This window comes from Lactuca sativa, chromosome 2, assembly GCF_002870075.4.
Source record: "Lactuca sativa cultivar Salinas chromosome 2, Lsat_Salinas_v11, whole genome shotgun sequence".
Lineage (NCBI taxonomy): Eukaryota > Viridiplantae > Streptophyta > Magnoliopsida > Asterales > Asteraceae > Lactuca > Lactuca sativa.
In genome coordinates, this window is record NC_056624.2 from 80848690 (window position 1) to 80868767 (window position 20078).

At 32.7% G+C, this 20078-nt stretch overlaps 1 protein-coding gene across 1 annotated transcript; it reads right to left on the reverse strand.

The window, feature by feature from the left end:
• Nucleotides 1–14357: 14357 nt before the first annotated feature.
• Nucleotides 14358–15024, reverse strand: LOC111888680 (uncharacterized). Its single transcript, XM_023884809.1, has 2 exons — nt 14958–15024; nt 14358–14896 (listed from the first exon to the last, which is right to left on the reverse strand). The coding sequence occupies exons 1-2, from the start codon at nt 15022–15024 to the stop codon at nt 14358–14360; spliced, it is 606 nt and encodes a 201-aa protein (XP_023740577.1).
• Between the last annotated feature and the right edge of the window lie 5054 nt (nt 15025–20078).

The window sequence follows — 20078 nt, forward strand, 5'->3', positions numbered from 1 at the left end:
AACCAATCAATATGTGAGGGTATATTTGTAATCATGTATTTTCATTAATTAATGAGAAATTAAAATTAAATCTATATTTCCTTAAATTTAGGATTCGTAGTAAAGTTTCCTTAAAAATAATTAATTTAATAGTAATGGAATGTAAATATCAATTTTGTCAAGTTTTCCTGAATTATTTTTCAACTATCACATTAATATACTGTTTAATTCATAGAGTGAAGAAAATACAATAATTTTTAAATTTGATTGATTTTGGTATTTAACAATATAGGTTTGTAATCTCTTATAAAATTGAAAAATAAAAGTTTTAATATCACTTCATTCATACGCTTCACAATTTGTATTCCATTTTCATACGTTCTCTCTCAAAATGGAAAACTCAATGCTTCACAATTTGTATTCCATTTTCATACGTTCTCTCTCAAATGGAAAACTCAATGTTTGTTTATTGTAGTCTTTGTTCTATTCACTAATGAATAATAAATTTAAACAATAATAACGACATATTCATAATGATTAATGTATAAAAATATTTATTACACAACAATTATATATAAAATGCAGTATATTCATAAATGATTATTGCATAAATAAAAGACTTAAATCACAAAAAACCACATATTCACAAATGATTAATACATAAACAAAAGACTTACTCATTAAAAATAATACATCTTCATAAATGATTAATGCATAAAAGAACTATGCAACAAAACATTCTTAAATGATTATACAAAATACATCATTATAAATGGGTTCTATTCAAAATTCAGACCCAACTATAACAAAATTTTGTAGCCTATTTACTTTTAAGTTTAAATTCCACTCTTTTATAACAATAAAAGATTTAAGAATAATCAATGACTCCCACAAAACCAAATCTGCAACAATACCAATAAACTCAAATTAATAAGAGAATAATTAGTAATAAAGCCCACAATGTGTTATAAGGATTTAAGCTCCACGAGTTCTTATTTCTCAAAATTCTTCATCCTTTATTTTATCTCATGGAAATCAAATGTAAAAATCAATTAGGCACAAATACACATAAAGATTGACAAGTAATAAAAAAAGAGCAATCAATATTGAAAGAATCTACAACAACCTGTTTCGCACGATAAAGTCTTCATTTTTAGAATCAAAAATATACATGTATATGCACTGAGCAATTGTCTTTATTGTCGACAACCCTATTGTCATCGTCTTCTTCAATAACAACGCAGATCTGTGTTTTGGCTCGGCCAAGCAAAATTGTTTCTGTTTTTTCTATGGTGGACGAAAATGTTGCTGTGTAAATGACAGAGGCGATTTTATTGAAGAAACCCTAGGTATGTAGAGAGAGAAAGAGAAATACGGTAAAGTGGAAGTATATGGATGCGAGAGTGAGAAATTGTAGGATCTTCTAAAGTTGTAATTACTAAAATGTCCTTCTAACCATTTGAAAGTTACATTTAAATGCCAATAATTTTAGAATTGACATAAATGACCCGTTTAATTTCTAAAGTTGTAATTACTAAAATGTCCTTTTAACCATTTGAAAGTTACATTTAAATGCCAATAATTTTAGAATTGACATAAATGACCCGTTTAATAATAGCCTTAGATTTAAATATTTATATGGTTCAGATTTGTTCTTGCGTTCTCAACCTTTTTGGGGTTCTCATTTGATCCTACTCCTATATATATATATATATATATATATATATATATATATATATATATATATATAGGATTAAATGCGAATGATATATATTGTGTGAGTGTATGACAAGTTTTAGACCATCGGATTAGATTTCTATGTAGCTAAGATTGGATGTTGTACAATAGTTACAATGGAACTCAATACATACACTCATTTCCTTTTAATAAAACAAAATTAGAAATAGTAATTATAAGGGCATAATTGACATTTTGATTAATTCTCAATAAGGAAGTCCAGAGAATTAAGGAGAATACATTTATCTTTATTCAAAAACAATATTCAGATATCAAAATCAACTCTAACTCTCTAGATATGTAAGAAATTATAATGTACAAATTATACTGAAGAATTGAAGAATTCTAATAAATAGAGATGAAGAATGCGAGTTCATTCTCAAAGAATACGAGTTTATTTTAGAGATATTTTTAGAACTAAACCTTTTTAAATAATATTACTACATGTATTCTTAATAATAACAATTTGCACCAAAAATTAAAATATTCTTAAAGAATACACGTGTGTGTGTGTGTATATATATATATATATATATATATATATATATATATATATATATATATTAAACAATACCATATCATTATTGAAGAAAAATGTATCACAGAATAATGTATACAAGATTTTAAATAATATACACAACCTTCTATACAACATTCTTTAAGAATATGTTTGTAATATATACTACATTCTTTGTATAATATAAAGTATTATTGAAGATTAAGAAAATTTTTTAATATATACATTCTTAAGAATCCAATTGTCAAAAAAGCAATCTGAATTACAAAAACTAGACTGATCATTGGTTTTCATCACCTCTTATCATCTTCAAACAAACAACAATACCTACATTCTTGTTTCCCATGAAATGGTTCATACAAGTGTCTTGAAATGTGACTTTCTTCCCTCTTGAATATAATAATACACTAGAATATATATAACAGTCACATTACTAAAATTAAATAACATAACATCTAATATTCTCTGAGAATGTTTTGCTAAAATCTGACAACTAAAAAATACAAACTTTTCAATAAAATATTGGTTCTTTGACCAAACCAGATGAACACACACACTACACTGAATTTCCATATTCTTTGAGAATATCTACTATAATAAATAAAGGTTTTTTTTGCCACATGTCCTCTTCTCTTTCATTTGGACACATGACATTTTCTAAAATTTTTAAATTTTTTATTTTCCACTTGTCATTTTATTGTAATTTTCATTTTATTAAATTAAAATTCTACATTTAATATGTAAGGTAATATATATGTAAGGTATTTATTAGAAATGGTTTATATATGTAATGTATTGAATACATTAAAGTCTCATTAATTTTAATAATTTAAAAATTTTCTCATTTTTCTTATAAATTCAAAATTTTCAAATTGTTAAAATTTTATATTTAATTTTTTTTAAAATAAACCCATGTAATACATGGGTTTCACACCTAGTAAACATAATTAAGTAAAGTGAATGAATTCTTGTAGAATGGAATTATATACAAATTCAGTTCAACTACATGAAAATGATGAACATGCATTATTCTATAAGAATGTGTAGCTTGAACTGTAAGTTTCTAAAAAAAATAATAAATTCTTTCTTCTCATATCATAATTCGTAAAGACTGGTTGGTGCCAAATTCATACATGAAAAAAGTGACAAATAACTTATCTACTTTTATAAGGAAAAAAAGCATGGTGTGTTCCACTTTCATAATTATTAACAAAACAATATGAAATTTAACATGTAATCTAGAAAAATACCTTTCGTGAAATCAAGCCCTGATTATGTCCGCCTTCATGTTTATGTTCTTGTTATGTTCTTTTTCTTTTCACCATTGTTTTCCGCTGATGTAAAATAATAGCCACATCAGAAAGGAAAACTAAACCTCAATGACTAAATGAAAAAAACGAAATTAACGGTTTTTTAATTGAAAAACTAAAGGAGAAGATTTTGATTTTAGGAACTTTATGTACCTCAAAGAAGTCGATGTTGGACTGGGCACTACCAGGAGAGATTGGGAAGTTAATATACATATCAAACTTGATCACGAACAATTATCACACATTTTAAAATAGCAAAATACTAAAATTGACAGTTTTCATGTCCTTCCCTTCGATTTAATAACAAGAAAAACTGCAGGTTCAAACTTTGTGGTGAAGCTGTTAGCTAGAAGAATGTCTTGTACGGGGACATGTGCCAAATCATATTTTGATGCTTTTACACATTTCTTAGCTACCATTGTTTCAAGTAGATTCCTTTTCCTCTTCTGTTATATAAGAAACCAACACTGTAAGGTTTAATAAAACCTGGTATTTTACTAAAGTAGAACTATTTAGAAAAGATTAAACTCAGATTTCATAAAATGCCAAAATCAAACTTAAATTAATTCTTCAAACCAAAGTGCATCTCATAAATCAAAGTATAATGTTGTAATACGAAATTAAAAAAGGAAGTAGAATAATTTGAAGGTGTAACAGTGTGATAGAAAAAATGAATGAATAATCAATAGGAACTAACAATCATGGGAACTAACAATCAATCAATGTGTGTACTCATGGGAACTAACAATCATGGGAACTAATGTGTGTAAAATATTCTATCTCATAATGTGTGTACTCATGGGAACTAACAATCATGGGAACTAAGGTGCTGTTTTTTTCTAAACAACCACTTCATACCACTTATTGCTGCGCCACGCAGCACACACGCAACACTTGACCTTTCGCATTTGTTTGTTTTCCTGAAGACTTCTGACTTGAAAGTTGTTGCGTGTGTGCTGCGTGGCGCAACACTAAATCAACTACTTCAAACCTCTCCGTGCCTTACTTTAACGTACTGTAGCAGTCTACAGACGTTAAAAAACAAATAGACTTTTTATTAAATCATGCAGCCGTTTGTTCCACCTCTTCTACCACAGAGGATTGCAGAGGTGGTCCATAGACTTCAGACATTTTCGCTTCGAAAAAACAAACAACACCTAAGTGTGATATAATCTTGTTATTTCTTGCATTTAAAATATTTTGTCTCATAATGTGTGTACTCATGGGAACTAACAATCAATCTAAGCAATGAAAACTCTAGTTGACAAAAGAAGACAATGACCATATTACTCAAATTAGCACAATCCTATTAATAATCAATAACCAAAAAAACACAAATTTGCAACATGGCATACAAAAGTCATACAGATTAATAGTAGCAAAGACTTGGAATACAATACTCATACAAATTAGCAATAGCAAAGACTTGATACTAAACACTAATGCCGCTCTTCTTAAATGATCAAATTAACAATAACAAAAAAAAAACTCATAAAAATTGGGTAAATAATTCACTCAAGAACCAAAAATTGGAATTCTAACCATAACAATCTTACCTGTAATAGAAACAATAAGACGGGTGATGCAGGAGGTGGCGAACGGTTCTAATGATGGTGATGTGAGGAGGGTGAACGATTTCAAAAACACAATTATTGTTTTCATATGGAAAAAATTAAAAAGAAACTTTGAAAGGATAATCTCTAATGACCATATTGAAATGAGTGGCCCAGGAAATGACTCTAAGTCACTAAGATTAATTAATAAAGAATGCTAAAGAAAATAAAAGATTATAGGCTCACCAATCAACTTTGTAACTCCTATGAGAAACGAAACGAGTGGAAAAATTGCAAAATCAAGTATTGTGTCTGGAAAACTAGTGCAAGAAAGAAAACTAAGCAGCGAGAAAAATTACATTCTAGTAAGGCCACATATATAAAAATTAAAATTTTGAAATCAATTGTAACCTTTTTTACGTGTGATCCAGTGCGGTGCTTGATCGTTGAAGGAGAAGTAGGGTTATTACATATGGATGTATAAGGATGATTGTGGCGAAGATGTGGTGATTATAATCGATGAAGACGATGATGGTTATGACGAAGATGATGACGACCTCGTTTGCAAGTTTCTGTAGACGGACAAAGAAGAATATGGCAGGGATGGCGAGATGTTGATCGTTCCGTTTTCCTTCTCGTTCGCTCTATGATGGTGGTATGGTTATGAGTGACGGGAGGGTTTGGCTGGCATATGGTTCTGGAGACCTTAATTATAGGCAATAATTAGTAAACATAACTTTAGGAAATTAATATTAGGTAATATTTAATTAAATTTATAAAATTACCCAATTACCGTTATCAAATGATTGGTTTAGAATTGGACATACATTTACACAATAGTTAGGATTTATACATAATCCTAACTCTCTTTTTTTCTCTCTCTCTCTCTCTCTCTCTCTCTCTCTCTCTCTCTCTCTCTCTCTCTCTATATATATATATATATATATATATATATATATATATATATATATATATATATATGGTTAGGTTCATTTGAGACCATCTATATTTTATGAGACCGTGAGACGCATTTTTTTTATTTTTTTTAGTTAATTCAAATTCCGAAAATAATATTTAAAAAAAGAATTTTTGGATTATTCCATTTATTTTGCATTTTAAAATTATTTTTTAGAATATGTACAGTTAATATTCTATTAGAATATTTCACGTATTTTTCAAAAAAAATGGAATTTATTTTTATTTGTTTTAGTTAATTCAAGTTCCGAAAATAATATTTAAAAAAAGAATTTTTGGATTTTTCCATTTATTTTGCATATTAAAATTATTTTTAGATTTGGTCTCACGGTCTCACAAAATTAGAATGGTCTCAAATGAACCTGAACCTATATATATATATATATATATATATATATATATATATATATATATATATATATATATATATATATATATATATGTAATAATAATAATAATAAGTTGATTAACTTGATCCAGTGTTTACATTTTTTTTTGTTTTAGTCGGAGGAGACTTTACAAGATAATTAGTGATTTTACACTTGAATGGTTCTAACAAACCCACTTGGCAAAGAAGGTTGAAGAATTATTGCTGAACATCTATAGTTTTCCTTTCAGTTTTAGTTTTAGCTACAAAATTTTTAATTTTGATAATTTGAATTATGTCAAAGACTTACTCCATTCTTGAAATCTTGATAGTCAGATTTAATAGATATGTAAACCCTCAAATCTTTACTCTTTTTCTTATTAATGTCGTATACTTTTCGAATTTTTCCATATTTTAGCATCCTATTTTCAATGTTTTTGTTTTGTTGCATTGTACTTCCAGTTTAATTTTTTTATGGAATGAATCTTTGCTCAATGTTTTAGCAGTCTGATACATTTACCCTAACTACAATGCTACTTAAACCAATTATTGTTTTTAGTATCCTGCCTGATACAATTATAGCAGACCTGACTGCTCATTAAACCGATAAATACCAACAGTTTATTATGTACTCGGTTATGATTTGGACGACTTTACCCCTGCATATAATTGTTTGTCTTATTTTTTCTGTTTTGGACGATTTTGCCCCTTGATAGATTTGGTAATTGTTAAATGGATTTTTACTGAACAGAGGTACTTTTATAATTCATGCCGAAAAGTGCAATGCTATTGTTGGTGTGCTATTGATTGCTCTTGGTCTAGCTAGTTTTCCCTTGAAATTTTAAAATATTTCAACCATTTAATTACTCCTAAATTAGTTTTTAAAATTCACAAGTGAATATATTCATATCGTGAGTCTGAACTGTATATAATTCAGTTTCAAAATTCACAATGTGAATCTAACTTATTGTTATTCACACTATGAATATTAACTGAAAATAATTTAGTTTCAGCAGATTCACAATGTGAAAATCAAGCGATTCATAATGTGAATGTAACCTAAAATTTTAAGAAAAAAAAATATATACATCAATATGAATGTCTATTTCAAGAGTACAAAAAAAATATGAATTTTGAAATTTATACATATATATATATATATATATATATATATATATATATATATATATATATATATATATATCACCCCAAACCTTGCAGGTATATTCTGAAGACCCTTCTTCCTTTTATTAATTGTCCTTATTGGTCCCTGGAAGTGTTTGTATGGGTCACGAGAAGTACAAGGACTAAAGTTGCAACTTTGGGACTGGAAGGGTTACGCTGAGCGTACATAAGGGTACGCTAAGCGTACTAGGTGTGCCCTAGTATGCGGGGCGTACACTCATGTACGCTGGGCGTAGTTATGTCCAACGAAAAACCCTAATATTCGGGATTGGGGACTATATAATTCTTATTATGGCTCATTCTTTTGCTTACCCTTAGCCTCCATACCCCCAAAAGATATTCCAAACCCTAGAGTGTGTGAGAAGTGTGTTTTAGTGTGCATTTTACCCTTAGGAAGTGAAGATATTACATCAAGGAGCTAGAGGAGGAGAGCAAGGCTATAGATCTGAAGTTGTATTGTGCCATTGAAGCTCCAGAAGGTAAAAAGCTTGGAACTTTGGTCTTTCTAGTTATAGATCTAAACATTTAGCTTTATGAATGTCTTATTGTCCCAAGAATCCCCAAAATGGTGCATGTGATGTTTTAGACGAAAAGAGTTGTCCTTTCAGACCCTAGGAGAGGTCTAAAGTGTAAAAATCAGACCCCAACAGTTAGTTTTGTCCCATGCATGAAGTAAGAAGGTCCTAATGGGTTAAGACCATGAATTAAGGGCCATCTAGACGTCTAAAGTGATAAAGTCTGGAACTGTATGGTCCCATGGCATATTTGGTCGATGGATCTGGGGTTTAAGCTTAAGAGCTTAAGCCATTAAGCCCCTATAAGAGTTTGATGAAGCCTAGCGTACGCCCAGCGTAAAACCTGTACGCCCAGTGTATGTGGTCAACAATCCCGATGATAGTCAACGAAGAACGGCGTTACGCCCCGCGTAACCAGAGAGGTACTCCCCGCGTACGCTCTCTGTTGGGCTTATGACTAATAGACTTAGGTTTTATTGGGCTAAATGGAATTGGCCCTATATTGGACTCTTCAAATAGGACATTTTGGGCTAGGTTATAATAGTGGATCATGGGGTTAGGCCTAATAAGGAGGTTGGGCCCAATTTGGTAAATTGGGCCAATATTGGGCTTTAGTGTTTGAACCCTCAAGATAAAGACTTGATGTTGGGCCTTAGCCCAACAAAAGAGAATAGATTTCATGAATTATGGGGACACTCTGTCTAGAGAGTAACGTCGTGTAATAACCTAGTAATTATTATGTGTGACAACTCGAGATTCTGAGTGAGGCATCGGTTAGGATTTCAGCATTTCAGCACTGCTAGCAATGTGAGTTATCCTCACTATATCAATAGGGTCTAAGGCACCAAGGTCGGACCTTTAGTTGTTATCTTGGTTATGTTATGCTATATGTGGATATGATCTGTTAGATCGGTATCAGGATACACAGTATGTTATTATGATCCGTAAGGATTGGTATGTTAGTGACCTGCTAGGTCGGTGCACTAGTTATGAGAGATTGCTATGATTGATGATCAACGAGATTGTTATGTTTGATGGTTGGGTTGAGGCGGTCCTGCTTTGTGTTGAAGGCCAATATACCTTACGAGCGGTCCAGAGAGACTGTAGGCCTGTACGGCGGTCCAATCAGGCCGAAGGCCCAGTATGCATGTTGTTGTTATCAGTTGCTGATATGGTATAATCAGTGTTTTATTGATATTTTGGGGGTAGCTCACTAAGCCCGCAGGCTTATAGTTTTCAGTTTATTGTTTCAGGTACTTCAGGAGATCATGGCAAGGATAAGGCGTGAGCGTACTGCTCCTCATCCTTATGATCTGGTTATTGGGACACTCTCATGAATAATGATTTGAAAACATTTTGTAAACAAATACTATTTGGTTTTTTATATATATATATATATATTGTTATATATGAAAACCCTGTTTTCCTCCTTCCTTTAAATTCCAATCTCCAATGTCCAATATAAGAAACATAACCTAACTACTAAAAGACGCAAATGATGACAACTTATCGTTTCCAATCCTCCCAACATTTGCCAATACCCATACAACGCTCCCAATCTAAAAGGAAACCACAAATCGATTCCATTCCCCTTTAACCATTCTGGATCCTCTTCCCGTCGAAAAATCCCCAAATCTTTACAACATCTCATCCGGTTGGTAAAAACACTTAAAATATTGGCAATAGCAGTTTCATTCGATTCTGTTCCTGTTAATCTTCCGAAGCCCAACACTAAAAATTGCGTTATTTGACTGCTACAGAAAAAGGTAACGATTTTCTTCTATTCTTGCTTCCATCATTCAATCTCGGATTCATGATACACTTCTTTTCCAACTTTTTCATCCGAATGAACCAGTCAAATATGGCTTTATTGCGATTTCATCAAAGATTATCCCCACCATACGCACCAGAAATCATCGGTATGTCTTTATGTGCAGTAAATCAGGTATTAAAATAATGATAATTTTACATGACTTCAAATTATATCAAAACCATCATTTCTATGACAGTAATTTTGGTTTCTAATAATTTGTCTTGACGCACATTCACAATTGGAAAATTTCCACTGAAAACGTTCCATGTTCAAGAACACAGGGCTAATTCACTCTTCTCCATCTCTCTGTTTATTATAAAAAAAAATTGTATCTCTCTCAGTAGTGTATTTTGCATGATCACTAATTGTGTTTATATTTATGTAGTTTTCAGAATCGGGGCAACTCGATCAAAGGAAAGGTTGGTGCATCTCTACGCCAATATTATTGGTTTCCATAAGTTGTGTTCATTCACACTCAAATTGGACACCAACAGTCACTTAACACGTTTCAGGTTCAAGAACATTGTGCTAATTCACTCTTCCTTTTCTCTCTTTTCATGTTTATTACGAAAAAACCCATATCACTCTCTGTTAACCATTAATTTTAACTAATCAAATCCGGTTCTCTTTTCTTGCCAACACAAAACATAAAGTTCTATAGCCACTTTCTTTCTTTTGTACTTCTCACCTTAGATACCACCACTGTCAGCCACTAGCGGCCACCATCGGTTATCAGCCCGACCACCACCTCATCCCTCCCCCGCCGATGTCTCTCCCCTCTCACTTCATTTATGGTTGTTTTAACTCTAGTCAGTCAACTAGTCTAACCTTGGTCAAAGTCAAAGTCAACAGTCAAGGTCAACAATCCATGTTGACCTCAGCTTGTCGAGCACCCTCGACTACTCGTCGAGTTCCTGCTTAATTTGCCAACTCTCCGGGTCACTTAACTAACTCATCGTGTCCAAGGCAATCTTCATCGGACCCGCCAAGTCACTCATCCGACTCGCGAGTCCACGACCAACTTCAACGGACTCGCAGAGTCGGCAATGCCACTCACCGAGTCCCTTCAATCCTTCATCCATACAGACGCTTTTTAAGCCATGCAAAGGCTCCAAATTACAGATCCAACCTTCTTTGGCATGCTTATCACGTAAAGTTGCAAACTTTTCGTGCATGCAAGGCTTTAAGGTCCTAAAATGACAAAACTAAGCTTGGAATGAAGTCTCACACTTGAGGGAAGGCTCATACTAGGCAAGGCTGATAGCTTTATGGATCTTAAGGCCAAAGAGAGTTCAGATCTGAAATTACAACTTTAGATCTTAGCTCAAACATGAGAAGCCTTTCATAAAACCCATCCAAAAGGGATTTTAGGTGAAAATGAGCCAATGAAAACAGTCTTAATACCTTCAAGAGAGTGTTCACTGATGTAGATCTTGAATCCCACGAGTTCTTGCTTCTACTTGCTTGATTCCCCAAGTGTTTCCTCCACCAAAATCCCTCCTCCAAGCTTGAGCACACCAAAAGAACACACACACTCGATTTAGGGTTTGAGAGGAACAAGAAGCAGTAAAAGGGAGGCTGGGGGAGACCAATGATCCTTTAAATAGGGTGTAATGCCCCAAATTTTAGGGTTTCATCTGCCAGCTCCTACTCGTCGAGTCCCTTCTTAGACTCGGCGAGTAGATCACTAAAACACGCGAACCAACCGCTAGTACTCGACGAGTAGGGCGTCCAACTCGTCGAGTAGACCCAAAAACCAAGAAGATTCACACATAAATCAATACCTGAGAATCGGGGCGTTATAGAAAGTGTATCAAAACATATGAATTTTAATATATTTATTAATTTTTTGGATAAAAACTAAACCTTAACTTCTCAAATAAAATAATAAACAAAGTGGCATTTTTGCAAAAAAGAATGTTTCTTATAGATCAATATGGATCTCGATTTAAAGAGAACGAATAATCATGAACAATGGTACATTCAGTTTTTTATATATCAGTGCGGAACAACATTTCTTATAGATGAATACGGATCTCTATTTAAAGAGGACGAAAAATCTTGAACAATGGTATATTCGGTTTTTTATTCGAAAAAACATGGCTTAAAAAATAAAACAGAAAATGTTGGTTTTTGATATATAATTCGGTGTATGCATGTCCAATGTACAAATCTATAAGCCTTCATTTGGCCATCAGTCGCTTTAAATTTTGATGCTTTGGACCGGTTATTTGATTCCGAAATTAAAAATTGTTCTCCATTAAACTTATAACTGTCTATTGTGTGGATGTAGAGTTAAATATGGACCCATCATTTTAGTTATTTTAAGAAAGTGATTAATAAATATTATTGAATTAAAAATAACTGAAAAATGTCATTTAATTTTACTATAAGGGTATTTTAGTCAATTGATAAAATTTAATAAGGTGAATTCCATATTTTTTGGGATAATAAATTCTCTTGATTTAAAAATTATGATTTTTTTAAAAATTAATTCAATTTTAATTCTAACATAATTTTTAATTATACTCGATTTTATTATGTTATAATGATATTATATAAGAATGTCAAGATACATATTTCTAACAGAATAATATTTCGATCAAATGAACTCTTTGAAGAAAAACAACATTCTTAAACCATCAGTTGAAAAATAATAATATCCTTATATATATTCATATACATCTTAATGTAAATACATATTCATATGTATTCTTACAAAATAATATACCTATGCGTTTTAATACAGTTATACATATTTTAGCATAATGTCATAAAAATGAATAAAAGTCTTAAAAAATAGCAGTTTTAAATATACAATTGTTGAACGCACTTGATCTTTTTGAATGATCCATTTTTATGAGAATGACATTCTATGTGAATAACATCGGGTAAGAATGATATTCTATAAGAATACCATCATATGAGAAAGACTACATTGCACAAATGATCTCTGTGGTTTGCTTAAAATTGTCACTTTGGTCCAAAAAGGTTTGGACTAGCACCAGAGGTCCAAAGTTTTCATTTTGTTGTTTGTTTGGTCCAATATGTTTAGATTTTTTTCAAAATGACGGATTTGCTTAATATGATTTTTTTTTTCTAATTTTCATATTTAAAAAATAATAAAAAATAAAAATCTCTCTCTCCCTCTCTCTCTCTCTCTCTCTCTCCAACCTTAGCTGAACCTTTCATCGTCTATCAGCACCTAACTCCACCTTTCTCCATCTCCATTCCTACAACTGTGACCACCACCATTCCACCTTATACTACCACCAGACACAACCTAAAAACACCACCCTCATTTCTCTATTACAGCCTACACTACCCACCAGTAGCTCTAAATCTCACCACCCAGTTGCTATTCACCAAATCTCTAAAGCTCCGGCAATCGCGCGTTAGAGTACCTGCAACCATGGCGACCCTCGTCGCTGTTACAGGAACGACGACGGATCAATTCAAAGACCATCACCCATCGATGGAAATTGTTGAAGAACCGTGGAATTGAACCATTTAGATGATTTCCTACAAGATTAAACACCTGGAGATTCTTCAAATTGGATAACAATTTTGGTATTTTTCTAGATATCTGATTAAACCCAAGGTTAAGAACCCTAAGGTTTTCCAAATCAATGAAATTGGAGTTTAAATTCCAATCGAGCATGCTCCCTTCGAGATTAATCGCTTCCATCTTCTTCTTACCCCAAATTTCATCGGGAATTTCACCACTTAAATCATTGAACGAGAGAGATAAGATTTGAAGCTTTGAAAGCAGACAACATGTGACAACTTACCCATCAGTTTCGCATTACGACCCATATGAGAATCCTACCCTCGAACAGAGATCTGAATATCTTTCTCTCCAGCTTTACAGCACTCCCGATGGATTGTAAACGGAGCTCTTTAACTCCAAAAGTGCCGATTTGTCAAAATCATTGTCGAAAACAACATAAGAATTGAAAGACGTGATGAAGACCCAGAGAAGTAACAGGAGCTTTAAGGGTTTGATTTAACATAGTGTGCGACTCATCTTGAAGATTGGAAAACAAAGATCAATGCTTGAGAGTGTAAGGTGTGGGCAACTAGATGTAACACCATTTTGGTGCCACATCACATGCCATATCATCAATGGTGTTATAACACCAAGTGGGGAAATGGGCAACATGTTGTATCTTGTTATGACACCAACTTTTTTTTCCATTTTATAATTTATTTTTTATTTATGTCGATTTTTTTAAGTTGAGACAAATATTTTTTAAATATAAATAATAAATAAAACATAATGTATAAAAATTACAATAAGCAATTAAAAATTTTTAAAGATTAAAATTAACATAAAGACTAAATTACACATAATATCCAAAAATAAAAAAAGAAATAACATCCAAATTCAAAAAAAAAATACAACGCTATTCGTTATCGTTATTAGTACCATAGAAGATATAATCCGCCAAGTTCTCTCGAAGTTGTCTGTGTTTATTTGCGTCCTGAATGTCAACAACGCGATGCAAATAATCTGTTGTTCCTGGTTGAAACTGAACGTGTATGGGCTCTGTTGGGATATAGTGTGCAATATTTCTCTCTTTATCTTCTACTACCATGTTATGCATTATGATACATGCATACATGATATATCGTAGAGTTTCTAAATCCAATGGTCGTGCTGCATGTTCGACTATATGCCACTTCGCCTTCAACACTCCAAAAGCACGTTCCACATCCTTACGTGCTCCTTCTTGTCTTCTCTTAAAAAATTTGTCTTGTTCTTCAACCGGGTGGCAGAATGCCTTCACGAATGTGGAATACTGAGGATATATTCCATCTGTAAGGTAATACCCATATTTGTATTCATTTCCATTTACCGTGAAAGGAGCATCCGGGGCTTTTCCATTCAAAAGATCGTCGAATATTGGTGACTGATCAAGAACGTTGACGTCCTTATTGGAACCTGCAACCCCAAAAAATGCATGCCAAATCCATAAATCTTGAGAAGCGACAGCGTCTAAAACCAACGAAGGTGATCCATGATGACCACTTGCGTATTGCCCTTTCCATGCTACCGGACAATTTTTCCATTTCTAGTGTGTGCAACCAATGCTTCCTATCATTCCGGGCAACCCATGGCATTCTTCATGTGCTGCATACAATTCTTGCAAATCATGCAACGAAGGTTTCCGCAAATACACGTCTCCAAAAGTTTCAACAACACCCCTTGACAATGTATACAAACTCTCTCTTGCGGTTCTTTCGGACATTCTCATATAGCCGTACATGGTGTCGGGTGACTCCCCCATAGCCATCAAACGAATGGCCGCAACACATTTCTGCAACCTTGTAAACCCTCGTCTACCTCTAGCATCATATCTTAATTGAAAATTTTCGTACCTAAACATAAATAAACTACAGTTTAAAAATATATTGCATATGTTGTAAAATTAAAGAAACATGTAGTACATTTTTATTTATTTTGTATAAAAGTATAGTAAAGAAGCGATACTGGCTTTCCAAGGCATTGGCGATTCGTAAGAACACATCCCTATTCAAACGAAATCTTCTTTTGAAGTCCTTCGCCCCGTATACATAATTATCCGCAAAGTAATCGCGATATAGATGTTCGTGTCCTTCCTCGCGATTTCTGTTTAACATCGCACGTCTTGTTAGTAGCGGGGCTGGGTCTAGTTATAGCAGGTCGGTAGTGTAATAATGATACATCATCCTAAAGAAAATATCGTCATCTGAATCATCGAATGAGTCGAAAGGATCCATATTTTTTTGAAGATAATTGATAATATGTAGAGAGGAGAAGAGAAAATGTGTAAATTTTTTTATAAAATGGTAGGTATTATAGGGTATAAATGGTTTTTTTTAATAGTTAATTTTTTTTTTTATAACCGTTGCATTTTAAACGTTATCAAACGTTTAAATTTCCTTGTTGCATCCTGTCGCCTTGGCCACGAGATCCACCCTCGACGAGCAAAAACGAATAGGGGGCGGTGTTCCCCGTGTCATAACGTTGTTGAGGGGTGCCACCTCACCCCCTGTTTCTTCTCGTTGGACCCGTACTGGATGGTCTGACGCCATTGGTAATGGATGAAGACTGTCGTTGGAAGCCCTTCGATTATCTGAGCGCAGGAAATCAATTGTTTGAGAAAAGCATCGGAAATCAATTGTGTGGAGTAAATGTGGTTTCGTATTATCAGTATTATTGTAGAGAGAGAGAGAGAGATTTAATTATATTTTATTTTTATTTTTATATTTTTTTTGTTTTTTTTTATTTTTTTAAAATCTGATTTCAAAAATCAAAAAAACAAATTAGACATATATATATATATATATATATATATATATATATATATATATATATATATATATATATATATATACACACACACACTAGGTACGGTGACAAATTTGCTAACTTCTTCACATAAAGGGTAATTTGGGTATTTCATTCACAAAAATGTGGAAAAGTAAAATGCCATATTTCAATGGATTTTTCACAATACAAAGGCATAATAAGTAAATTTTATTAGTATAACGTGCTAATAAAAAAAATAAAAGTAGGATGCTATAATACATAAATAACTAACAAATAGGTTTCCTTCAAGCAAAAAACATTAGAACTTGGAGACCTCTACTCAAGGCTCGGTCAAACAACAACCTTGTTTGGGAAGATACAGAAGGGAACCATGTCAACATGACAATTGGCATAAATATCATTAATCCCATTTAGCCTAATCGTCAACTCTCATTTTTAGACAAATGGGTAAAACTCATCATATATCTACACACTACTTCATCCATTTAGCACTTGATGGAACAGAAAAATCAACAAAACATAACTTAAAACATGCAGTTATCACGAAAGATGCAGTTATTACAAAAGCAAAGAAAAAATTTACCTATATTTTAAAAATAAAAGGGTAAAATAGACATTTACTCATTCAAACAGTTCATTTAAGGGTAAATGATTGTTTATTCTCATCCACATGGCTTATTCAACTAATATAATAGTGTATGAAAATCAACAAAAACCGACAAATATATTCCTTTTTCTCGATATTTTTATAATTTTGTAGACTTTTAAATTACATTATTGTAATATCAGGAAATGAAAGTAGGACCTTATAATAAACAAATTAATCGAAGTATTTTGTTATTTTTTTGCATTTAATGCTTTTAGCCGTTAATTTCACAAATTTAAAGTGCTTTATAATATATCAAGAGCAATGTTGTCTCACCAACACTCATTAAAATTTGGCAACATATTGCAAGATGTTCGTTGGAAAAAGAAAATGAAGCCTTTTTTTTTTAGAATATTGTGATTTAAGATGAACCAGGACAAATTTGGCAACAGGTCTAATCAGAATCTAACCTCCACTAACTCAAATCGCATTGATAATAGACATAAGAGGTGTTGATTACAAACCATTGTTAGTTTGTCTAGTAACCGAATATATGAAGCACAAAAAATTCAGTAAAAATTGTCGTCACAAACACCAAAAAAAAACTTTATTTATCTCGAGGGAACCCAACAATGGCAGAATCCACTACTAGAAAATCAGTCTTTTACGACGCTCATTGCGTGTCGTAAAAGGCTCAGACGACGCGCAAATGCGCGTTAAGGAAGGCTCTGTCATAAAGAGAGACGACGCGCATTTACGACGTGCGTTTCGACACGCAATGCGTATCAAGGAAGGCCCTGTCATAAAAGAAGACGACACGTATTCGCGTGTCGTAACCTTACGACTCGCGAGTTAATGACACACAATACGTATCATTAAAAGCCCTGAGAAAGGCCATGTCATAAATGAAGATGACACGCACTTTTGCGTATCGTAAATTTAAATGTTTAAAAAAATATATTTATATATTTATTAATTTTTAAATTAAATTTGCATTTAATGTCTCATAATAGAAATAAAATACCATATACAAATAATACAATCCATTGCATAAAATTTAATGTCATACAATTCCATTTCTTACAATATATAAATTAAATTTACATTGTTATTAAGAGGTTTTCCCTAACAATATAACCTAATACTACATTGCTATAAAGGGGCACCTTCTTGTTTCAGTAACTCGTCATTAAGCTGTCTGAAGAAGCTCTAAAACCCTTCATCATGTCTCTTAGCTTCAATATCAATCCCAAATTGGTCACGAAGAATTTGGTTTCTAGCATTCAACTTATCTAAACTTTTTTCAACATGTGACTGTGAACCAATAATACCCTCACTATCTTCTGCCTTCAACTCTTCAAGCATCCCAATGTTCCAATCATCGTTAAATCCAGCATCCCAACTTTCCTATAAATCATAATAAATGAGATAATAGAGAAAAAAAACATGAAACTAAATACCTAAAATTGTAAGAACTGATGATATTATTACCTCAACTAAATGATGTTCTTGAAATTGTTCTGAATCAAAACTTTCCTCTAAATCATAAGAAATAAGATAAAAGAGAAACTACCATTTATGTCTTTGAGAAGTATTTTGATTTTTATTTATGAAATACCTACAAGATTTGGGGATTAGCTTGCACCATGGCTTGAAGTGCTTGAAACTGGAACACTTATATAAATTATATTTTTATTTTATTGAGATAATTAATAATTAATATGTATGTAGATATGGTTGACTAGTTTATAAATAAATAAATAAATACCTGTGGACTGTTACGTAGAAAATCCAAGTTGCCAGCAGCACCAACAGGAGCATTTGTGCCCATGTCAGGAAGTCCCTAGACAAAACACGACAAGTTTACAATCTACAGGGTCTAAAACGAAAATTGACAAACTGAAAGTCAAAACAAAATACTGAATACCTGAGGGAAGAGATCCAAAGGGTTTGAATTTGGTCCACTTTGAGGAACAACTGTAGCTGGCGGGGGCTAGGCAGCCTGCAGACCTGGCAGTGGTGAAACTCCGGCAGCTGGCGGGAGTTCTGCTGGCTCCGGTAAAATTATGAATTTAAAATGTTTTATATTTAATTATTAAAATAGAAAGAAATTGAAGGAGTTTAGGCTTACACAATAGAGATATTTAACAACTTTTTCTGGATTATTGAAAACAACACGAAGAGCACGAACAACTGTATCCCTATCCCAGTTTCCTCCTCCCATATCAAGAAGATGTTGAATTATACCTTCCAAATTACTTGATCGTATACATCGCCGGTCCTAAATAAAAAAAATAAACATTATCACTCATTAATAAATAATAAGGACTAATTGTATTTTATAAGTAGGTTATGAGAGAAATGATGATGTGGCATTCACAACAGGTGCTGGATCGGAAGCTGGAGGAGAAGACACAGGCCTGGAATTGTAAATTTCACATACATTCATTTATATACATTTACATACTGCTTTTGGCTTCTCTACTTCCTTCCTATGAAGTAGGGTTGCCATTAATAGACCTAAAACAAATTAACTCATGCGGACCTAGGCTAGACCTTCTCTGATATATGTCCAGAAAGCACAAGGTCATGCATGATTAGCAACAGCACATAAAGGTCTAGGAGCATAGATTAAAAAAAGAGGCAGCAAGATGAAGTAGAAAGGATAAAAGATTACTTACAAATGACCCCAAAATGATGCCAAATACTGAAGCCAGTCTAATAAGTTTAGGCTGTCATCTTTTAGCTTCTCATGACCCCTTGTACAAGCCGCTCAATCACAACATATTCCAAAATATCATAATCAAGCTGTAGAGAAAACCAGCATACCACAATTCAATTCCTTTTCAAATATCACACACAATAAGAGAATCTTAAACATCCATCAAAGACATCAACAGAACAAAATCACCACCACCACCACATGGAATCTGGTGGCATGCACAAATATCATATGTACTATGCTACTGTAAAATCAAACAATTATCTCCACAAGAACATGATGCTTCAACATGAAGATTTTGATACCAAATACCAGTCAGCAAAATACATAATGCATTCACACACTTTAATCTACTGATCAACTAGGAAAGCATCCTGATATACATATCACAAATTGCCAGGAATCGTTACTAATTTTGCCACCATTCTTCCAAGTTGTTTTAGATACTTAATGCCTGACAAGCAAACCTCATGAAATCAATGGGTACCTGGTGCACAATTGTT

Coding starts and splice junctions, on each gene's coding strand:
- LOC111888680 (XM_023884809.1), bottom strand. CDS start 15,024: ATGGAAAAATTGTCCGGTAGCATGGAAAGGGCAATACGCAAGTGGTCA. Junction 14,897..14,957: donor ATCATGGATCACCTTCGTTG/GTTTTAGACGCT, acceptor TTGGGGTTGCAG/GTTCCAATAAGGACGTCAAC.